The 8,537-nt window shown below is 41.1% G+C and overlaps 2 protein-coding genes across 2 annotated transcripts; one reads left to right on the top strand and one right to left on the bottom strand.

The window, feature by feature from the left end:
* On the top strand, positions 1–831 carry LOC9655997. The gene has a single exon (XM_002974103.1). It carries the CDS (start codon positions 1–3, stop codon positions 829–831), a length of 831 nt encoding a protein of 276 aa, XP_002974149.1.
* A 53-nt stretch (positions 832–884) lies between these two features.
* Positions 885–3,457, bottom strand: LOC9655996 (monodehydroascorbate reductase 5, chlorplastic). Its single transcript, XM_024678916.1, has 16 exons — positions 3,264–3,457; positions 3,101–3,200; positions 2,959–3,036; positions 2,835–2,906; positions 2,633–2,751; positions 2,495–2,579; positions 2,353–2,442; positions 2,194–2,295; positions 2,051–2,140; positions 1,914–1,994; positions 1,786–1,857; positions 1,636–1,730; positions 1,482–1,570; positions 1,349–1,411; positions 1,236–1,276; positions 885–1,153 (listed from the first exon to the last, which is right to left on the bottom strand). Exons 1-16 carry the CDS (start codon positions 3,431–3,433, stop codon positions 1,007–1,009), a joined length of 1,494 nt encoding a protein of 497 aa, XP_024534684.1. The 5' UTR covers positions 3,434–3,457; the 3' UTR covers positions 885–1,006.
* Between the last annotated feature and the right edge of the window lie 5,080 nt (positions 3,458–8,537).

The raw sequence follows: 8,537 nt of genomic DNA, 5'->3' as shown, positions 1-8,537 counted from the left end.
ATGTGTGAGAAGAGCCTCCTCTTGTCCCTCGCCATCATTGATCTGGGCTCTCGTCAACGAGGATACAAGTACCAGCAGAGATCCCAAGGAGGAAATCCAGGTAGAGTATCATCGGCAATTCTCTCCAATTCGCCATCAATCGAGCTCTTCGAAGTAGAAGAAATCTTCTACCTCGCGGAATCCATCAAGGCAATGTCCAGCAGCAGCAGCAGCAGCCACCAAAATGTGGAAGAGGGAGGAGTGACCAATCGCAATCGCGAGAAGGACGAGGAGAGAGTAGCTCTGGTTGTGCGGGTGGAGGAAGAGGAGGTGGAAGAGCAGGATTCCATCAACAGGGGAACAACAGGGGCATCGATCCAGCAATTGGCGGCGCAAGCCATCGTGGGCGCTGCCCAATCGCACGAAATTCGCGACTCCACACTGGAATCCACGCCGCCTGCTACCCAATCTCTGGAATCTCAGGATGGAGCTGCCACGCCATCGCGCAGCCAGGAAGGAGGATTAGAATTGCGAGAATTGGAAGAGCTCCAGGCCACTCCAAAAGGGGAAGAACACAGGATCCCAGAGCCAACAGAGTGCCCGCCAGCGCCTCGCAAGCTTCCCAGATCCTCCTCATTTCCTTCCTCTTCCTCGTTGCTGCTCTCCACGATTTCTTCTTCGTCCTCCAGGAAACGATCCGCCCAGCTAGCATTCTTCGTCCCGCCCGACTCGGAAGTGTTTGCTCCCCGGCCACGCCAGGAGCAAAACTCCAAGAAAGAAGAGGACGAACACAAGGAAGAAAAAGAAGAAGAGGATGATGAGAAAAACACCAAACAAGAGGAACACCACTGACAAGATTGAGAAGAAATTTTTTTATTTTTTACCCTATTAATTTTTTTCACTGCTGACCACCATCTGTAATTTTATTGCAAGAACACCCAATAACACCATTCATTCCATTCCTTAAAGCTTAAAAGCTCGTTCGTTCGTACCTCTCGACTTGACGAAAAATCTTGGCCCAGAATTTTTATCCAACTGCCGCTGCTGTGGCCGGTGGCGATCCCACTTGTTTGCTCGCGATCTCTAAGGCCTGCTCCACCGAAGAGACGCTTTGCAGCCTGGCCTTGTCAATACTCGGCTGTGCTCTGGCCAGCTTCGGGAGTAGTGCGAATTCCTGCGGCAAAGATTGGAGAAAGAACGGCTCAGTCGATTTGCACGTAGAAAAGATAGACGAAGGAAAGGAACAAAACATCTACCTCGGGCGAGCCGCTTTCCAGAAACACGCCTTTGAGCCGGCCTGTGCATGTAATTCCCGAGTAAAAAAACTATGCCTCGACGAGGACGACGAAAAGCGAATCGAAAATCTTACCGTCGTCGATCCAAAACGCGCCATACTTGTTGTTGAAGTCTCCGAACTCCACAGATTCTCCCACTAAGTAAGTTGACAGACTTTTAAATTCGAAAAAGAAAAAACAAAACAAATGGAAGCAACAAGATAGTACCATTGTCACCGTAGAACTGCCACCACAGCTTTCGAGAGCTCTTCGAGTTTTCAAACACCCGCGAATAGAAGAAAGGCAAATAATCGTATCTGGAAGCAGGAAAATAGATTGTCAATCTTTCGGCATTGATGAAGTTACTACGGTCACGGCTTACGGATCTGTTAGAGTTTCGAGCAGTGCATTTGCACAGTGCAGTGCTGATTTTCTTGCATGGTCAACGTGTTCCACACGTGTAGTCCTGCCATACATCTGTTTGAGACACAGGAGCGTTCAGCAAAGAAGCCTCTTAAATGAAAAATCTCACCTTCAAGGGGAATGCTGCGACGTCGCCAATTGCCGAGATCCCCGGAACGCTCGTTCTGAACTGACCATCGACCTTACAAGACAAACGGACTATAAGGAAACAATGAATAAATGGCAGAGCTTTCCTACCTGAATGCCTCCTTCCGCAGTCGCGAGACCGGCGTCCACGAAAGGTCCAATAGCAGGTTTGGCACCAATGCCGACCACCACCTATGCAAACGTTTTGTTTAAAATGCTTCACAAAACGGAAAAACGGAGTCACGTACTACGTCGGCTTCTAGCGTGGTCCCGTCTGATAGCTCCACTTTCTCCACCCGACCATTGCTTCCAGAAGCAATTTTACTGACAACAGGACCCTTTTAACGCATGCAATTAGTTTCTCCCTCTCCAAAGTGCGGAAAGAAGCTACCTTGACGAATTTAACGCCACGGTCCTCGTAAAACTTCTCGTAGTGCTTCGCGATTGATGGTGTAAATAATCTAAACATTACATGGGGTTCGGGGAAGACAACCTGTACAAAATAATCATCAAGAAAATTTAAAAAACACGCATTAGCATGCCAAATTACCGTAGTATCAATATTCCAAGAGGATGTTGCAGCAGAAACTTCCAATCCTATGTATCCACCTCCAATTATAACTGCTTTTTTTGCTCCTTTCTGGAAGGAATAGATCATTCAAGTACCCACTGCGTTTATATCAATCACTCACCAAGGAAGCTACGAGACTATCTGCATCAGCGACTTCTCGAATATAGTGAACACCTGGAAGGTTTCCTCCGATTTTCTCAGGCAACCTGCAATGCTTGTCGAGGAAAAAAATGATAAAGATTGTCTACTTCAAACATACCTGGCGGCAGTGCAACCTGTAGCAATTATCAGGTTTCCATACTTGATTGTGTCGCCGGAGGAAGTTTTCAATGTTGAAGCAGCAATATCAAGCCCAGAAACGGTAGTCCCTTGCAACAACTTGATACCAAAACATGCAAAAGAAAACAAAAACAAACAAACAAAATCAGTCATACAGTTAAGGATGTAGCTAGAACAAGTACCTCGATTCCTTTCTCTTTGTACCATTCCGGTGTTTGCCTCTCCCATCCCGATCCAACACATGTATGAAAACCCTGAGAAACAGTAATCAATCAAAGATGGCAAAAGGCGAGCAAAAAAGCTTACAGGTAGCCTGGCAGGTTTCTCATCTAAAGGAAAGAGATACGCCTTCGTCAATGCGGGACGCTCGTAAGGAGGAACAGTCTGCCAAAAACAAGATCACTACATGGGAAAGGCTATACAAAAGCTTACCAAATCAAAGTCTGACCTCTTTAGCTACAATACACAGCTTCCCATCGGCCAGTCCCTTCTCCGCGAACGCGTGAGCCAGGTAGCCAGCAGAGTTGCCACCGCCGACGATCACATATCTTCAGGGAACGGATCGATCACAACAACCAAATTCAAGAGAGAAATTTTCACCAGAGCCTTACTCGCGATTCTCGTTGAGATGCGCTTTAGCCGCGACAGCGTAGCCGGATCGCCGTGATGCGAATCGATGCCGAGGAGCCGGGAGGACGATCGCGGAATGCGAGAACCTAGCGCCAGCGCCAAAGAGACGAGACGACGCCATGGAACAAGGAGAAAAACCCTGGGCCTCCATTTGAAAAATAAATTAAAAAAAAAATCGCCATTCAGTCCATTTACTTATAGCGAAACGAGGCACCACTTGACGCCATGTAAGGGGCAACATGGCCATTGTCTTCTCGAGCCAGCACAGAGTTAGTTTATTTCCAAGAAACTCGAAAGAATTTTCGAAAACTCAGATGGAGTGGTTGTAAGAGTTTTCTATTGATCGCGCCGGACAGGGGTGACCTTCTGCTTAGGAAACAGACGCTATATCCACTGCGTGGATGCGCTCGAGAAAACTTTGATCTCTCAGCAATCTGTCGAAAACTGTCAAGGTGAGTTCTCAAGCTTCAAAATTGCACAGAAACAAGGCAGTGCCCAAAATACACACGTCGTCCTGTCTGATAGATCCACGCGGCCACTGCTTCCAGAAACAATTTTACTGACAACAGGACCCTTTTGACTTCGTTTTTTTCTTCTTGGGGCTACCCTAACGACCGGTCCTCGTAAAATTTCTGGTAGTGCTTCAGAATAATCTAAACATTATATGGTTCAGGGAAGACAACCTGTACAAGAAATAGAACACACATTAACATGCCAAATTACCGCAGTATCAATATTCCAGGAGGATGACATCCAATCCTATTTATCCACAATTAGAACTGTTTAATTTGCTCCTTTCTGGAAGGGATAGATAATTCAAGTATTCACTGTGTTTATCACCAAGGAAGTTATACATACCTGGCTGCAGTGCAACCTGTAGCGATTATCAAGTTTCCATACTTTGATTGTGTTGCCTGATGAAGGTTTTAATGTCAAAGCAAAAGTTTCTTGCAACTTGATGCCAAAACATGTAAAACAAAAACAAAAACAAACAAGTCATAAGGATGTTGCCATAATAAGTACCTCAATTACTTTCTATTTGGACGTTTGTCTCCCAACATATGAAAAATATGGCAATCAATCTGTAATATCTAAGGGGTTTTGGGTTATAGTTATATAGGTGTTAGCTAATGGCCATGGAATACATGATTAGCATTCCTATAAAGTTTTTTGGTATTTATAACACCTTTCAAATAAAATAATCCTACATCTGGGATTAGGGTTAAAAGATTTTGGGTTTATGAGTGTTAATTTTTTGATTTGGTTAAAGAGTAGTGAAGTAAGAGATTGTTAATGTGTACTTTAAATTTTCCATAATTGTACTAGATAAAAAAAGATATATAATATATTAAAAAAACTTATTTCAATATTGGAGAAAGGACCAGTTTGCTTTATCAAAATATTCATGAGCAATCATGAATATAGTCAAGCCATGCATTTAGGGAATAATGAAGTTTCTTCTACTTGGATTGTCAATTATACTAAAATTTAGTGGAAAAGCCTAGTCTCAAAACTAAAAGTATAATTAAAGAAATTTATCATGGTGTGAATATATCCTATATAAAAATATGGTGAAGGAAATAAATAACTACTCATGTGATTCACAAGAATCATGCTCAATAATACACTAAGTTTATAACTTACTATTAGATACTCATCACAAACAATTCTAGCAATTACATTTATTGTAGAAGGAAGATGATAAATGCTATTGTTTATTATATATAAAGCATCTCTAGATTGCTTTTAGAATTTTTTGTTAGTTTAGATGAAACATATTTAGATTTTTTGTTAATTGCTATTAAAGTTGATGTTAAAGGAGCATAACTTTATGATTGATCTAAAGAATATTGCAAATTGGATATGTTATAGAACTTGAAAATTTATTGAAGGCAATTACATTTTTATCAAATAAATAGAAAGGTATAATTAAAGATGTTGAAAAATCTTCAACAATGTTGACTAATGACTATTGCAAAAACTTGATAAGGGTGCAAGTTACAAAGTTTCTTTTTCCAATTTGTCAACTTCATTTTCTCAACCATTTTTACCTTGATTTTAGCTAAATTCCATTGCCAATGTTTACACCTATTGTACCAGCTTTTACTTCGTCGAGCAACATGTGTTAGCCATCCATCCATAAATTATTAAATTCTCTTTCATTCCCTTCTCTAGGTTAGATTGGACTTAAAATTTAATTACACTTTTACAAACATAAGCAGCCAAGCACACTAAGCCTAACATCCCTTGTACAATAAACTTGATTATAAGACTTTCTAAATTCTAAGTTTGGATGCATTTCTTATTTCAGAACCTTAGGGGGAAATATTATAGCTTAATAGTTTGGTATAGGCCCACCTCCATCCCAAAGGGAAGGTATAAACCCTTAAAAAGGAGTGAAGATCAATGAATTGCATAACACTTAAATAAGATACCACTTCATTTGAGTTAGGAGCACTATAGGCAATTTCCCTTCTAGGGAGTGAGAATTGCTTTTGATCACTTCTTTAAGGGGCTTTTTTAGCACCCCTGAGTTTATGTTCACTCCCACCTGATGCCATTAATCCCCAATCCCAATCTCAATTTAATTTGGAAGTACCACTAAAGAGTTCTTTCAAAATTATGTCTTTAACCTTATTATCTTTATTATACTTTTGGAACCCTTTGCAACCCTTCTTTTAGTTTATACTTAGGAATTACTTGAAGGACAAACTCCACTTTGCTCAATCTTGTTTAATTCTACTTCAGTGCCTGCTAAAGGGTGTCTTCTTTACTACTAGCATTGATAGTCTTTTACCTTTTCTTTTGTTTCTTGTCACGCTTTAGTTTAGGAATGTCTCTAATAAAGCATTGGTTTATATTAATTATCTTTCTAGAGTGTTTAATCAAGTTCTAAATGACGGAACCTTGCCACTAAACTCACTCATTGAAGTCCTCCTTATGGAGGGATTTCTTATCCACAACTTCTAGTTTTATTGGAGGCTCCATCTCTAGAAGAGGTTTTGTATCTACCTTGGTTTGCTTATGCCTTGTTTTAGCCATCTTTTAGTGATTTGCCTTTATCTTTTGTTTTAACTGAGAAAAAGGCTCTGATATTAAATTGTAAGCTATAAATTTTCCTTCTCCAATTTGTTATCTTATCTTATCTATTTGACCATCTTTACCTTGACCTTAATTAAGTTCCCTTGTCAATATTCATGTATATTGTACCAACTTTTATTTAATCCTACTTGGATTCAACCACTCATTACATGAGGAATAAAGTATTAGCAATCCATTTATGGATTTTCAAATTCTCTCTCAATCCCCCTCATTGGGTTAGACTAGACTTTGTAAGCGACTAAATTTTTATTTCTATTTTAGTCACTTAACCACACCTCCAACCATTTGGAGGAGTCTCATTCACAACCTCCATAAGTTCAATCCAGGACTTAGGGCTTGCTAGCCCTGAGAATGGCATCTATGTGACTTAACCTTTGCACTTGGTCTAAGTGCTTCATGCATCTGATCCCAGGACTAACACCCAAAGTTACCATCGACATATTAGCCCGTTACGCAAAGGCCATGCCCTTTCACCTTTGCCACACTGGTGGTTTAACATCACCTACATCACAATCATGTTTTTCAAAGATTGGGTCATCCATCCATGAGTGGTCATCCCAAATCCACTCACTAGCATCCTTAGGATGCTCGCAAACATAGGGAACAACCTTCCCCAATATCTTTTTTTTGGTTCCCACCAAGTCCCTCTCTATCTATGGTTGTGTTTGCTAACATTGCCATTAGATCAAGGACTAGAGCTTTGGACTTCCCAATGGTTATCTCATCACCTAACACCTGGGTACAGCCTTCTTAGGCCAAACTAGCTCTATTGGGGTTGGGGTCCAACCCCCACCTCTCCCTACTATACTTTTAGAACCCCTTGTAGCACCCCCCCCCCCAAGGGGATAATTGCTTTGGGCTTTCACCCAACATCCTATATTAGTATTCGGACTCAGACTCGGACTTGGTCTTGGTCTCGGTTTTGGACTCGGATTCGATTTTGGTCTTGGTTCCATCTCAGACTCCATCTCAGACTCCATCTCAGGTCCATCTTGCACTCTATGTCGAGTCCATCTCGGGCTCCATCTTGGACTCCATCTCGGGTCCATCTTGGACTTCATCTCGGGTCCATCTCGAACTCCATCTCGAGTCCATTTTGGACTCCATCTTGGGTCCACTTTGAACTTTATTTGAGACTCCATCTCGGGTCTATCTCGGATTCCATCTCGGGTTCATCTCAAACTTCATCTCGGGTCCATCTCGGATCCATTTGGGACTCCATTTCAGACTCCATCTCAAACTCCTCCATATGTCATATGTTGGTCTTTTTATATCCTTTTTTTAGAGACTCACTTACTGCTTGCTTCATATTCATTCTCAAGCACTTCGTTAGGAGTTGCACTCCCGTTCTTGACTATCCAAGTTAGAGCTTTTAGTCCAAACGTGTTACTCCTGTTTGGCTTCTACTTCAGCCACTACCACGTGGCATCCTTTCGGCTCCACTTTTGGGGCTTTGGGATTTGTGTCTCACAACTCCACCACCCATAGATGAAGTTCAATGTCCTCATCGAACGATAAACTATTTTATAAAGTAATATTGGCACAAATTACCCTTTCCATCCTTAACACTTAGCCAATATTCGTCAATGGTTTAACATTGAAAGCTCACCATGCTTTGTCCATCCTTTAAGGAGTATAGTCTCTCCAATATTGAGACTTATTTGACCACCTATGGTAGTTCTCTCCCTTTTATTAGTTTAATTCTTGCTAAACCTGTTAGAGACACCTTCTCTATCTCAATCCCATTACTCATTTTCGAATAATTTCAACTTTTATCGATATAATCATTCCACTTTGGAATTTTTAATCTTGACTTCTTAAAGTCAAATTTTTAGGTATTTCTGACACATTTCATTGCACATATTGTGCAAATTCCACTTTATCATCCTAGGAAGTTCTCTACTTAAGGGCACCATCATCCTCTTTTTTATTTCGTGCTAATTTTAGCATTAAGTTCCAGTTATCATAAGTTGTGCTAGGGCTGTTTATGGCCTTATCATTTGGCTACCTTACCGCTCCCTCCTTTAGAACTTTCACTTTCACCAAATCGGAGCAATTGGGAATCTATCCTTGGAGACATATTGCTTTTCCCACAATCTGTTAACATCCAACATATTAGTATTCATGGCCTAACTTTGCTATTTGTATTCTTT

Source organism: Selaginella moellendorffii, unplaced genomic scaffold, assembly GCF_000143415.4.
Source record: "Selaginella moellendorffii unplaced genomic scaffold, v1.0 SELMOscaffold_23, whole genome shotgun sequence".
NCBI lineage: Eukaryota > Viridiplantae > Streptophyta > Lycopodiopsida > Selaginellales > Selaginellaceae > Selaginella > Selaginella moellendorffii.
Note: the sequence above shows the minus strand (reverse complement) of the source record. Positions and strands in the feature narration are given on the sequence as shown.

Excerpts from the sequence above, each read along its gene's own strand:
- LOC9655996 (XM_024678916.1), bottom strand. The coding sequence starts at position 3,433 with ATGGAGGCCCAGGGTTTTTCTCCTTGTTCCATGGCGTCGTCTCGTCTC. Across the intron at positions 1,995-2,050 it reads CCACGCTAGAAGCCGACGTA|GTGGTGGTCGGCATTGGTGC; the intron begins GTACGTGACTCC and ends ACGTTTGCATAG. Across the intron at positions 1,731-1,785 it reads TCGCAGCATTCCCCTTGAAG|ATGTATGGCAGGACTACACG; the intron begins GTGAGATTTTTC and ends TGTCTCAAACAG.
- LOC9655997 (XM_002974103.1), top strand. The coding sequence starts at position 1 with ATGTGTGAGAAGAGCCTCCTCTTGTCCCTCGCCATCATTGATCTGGGC.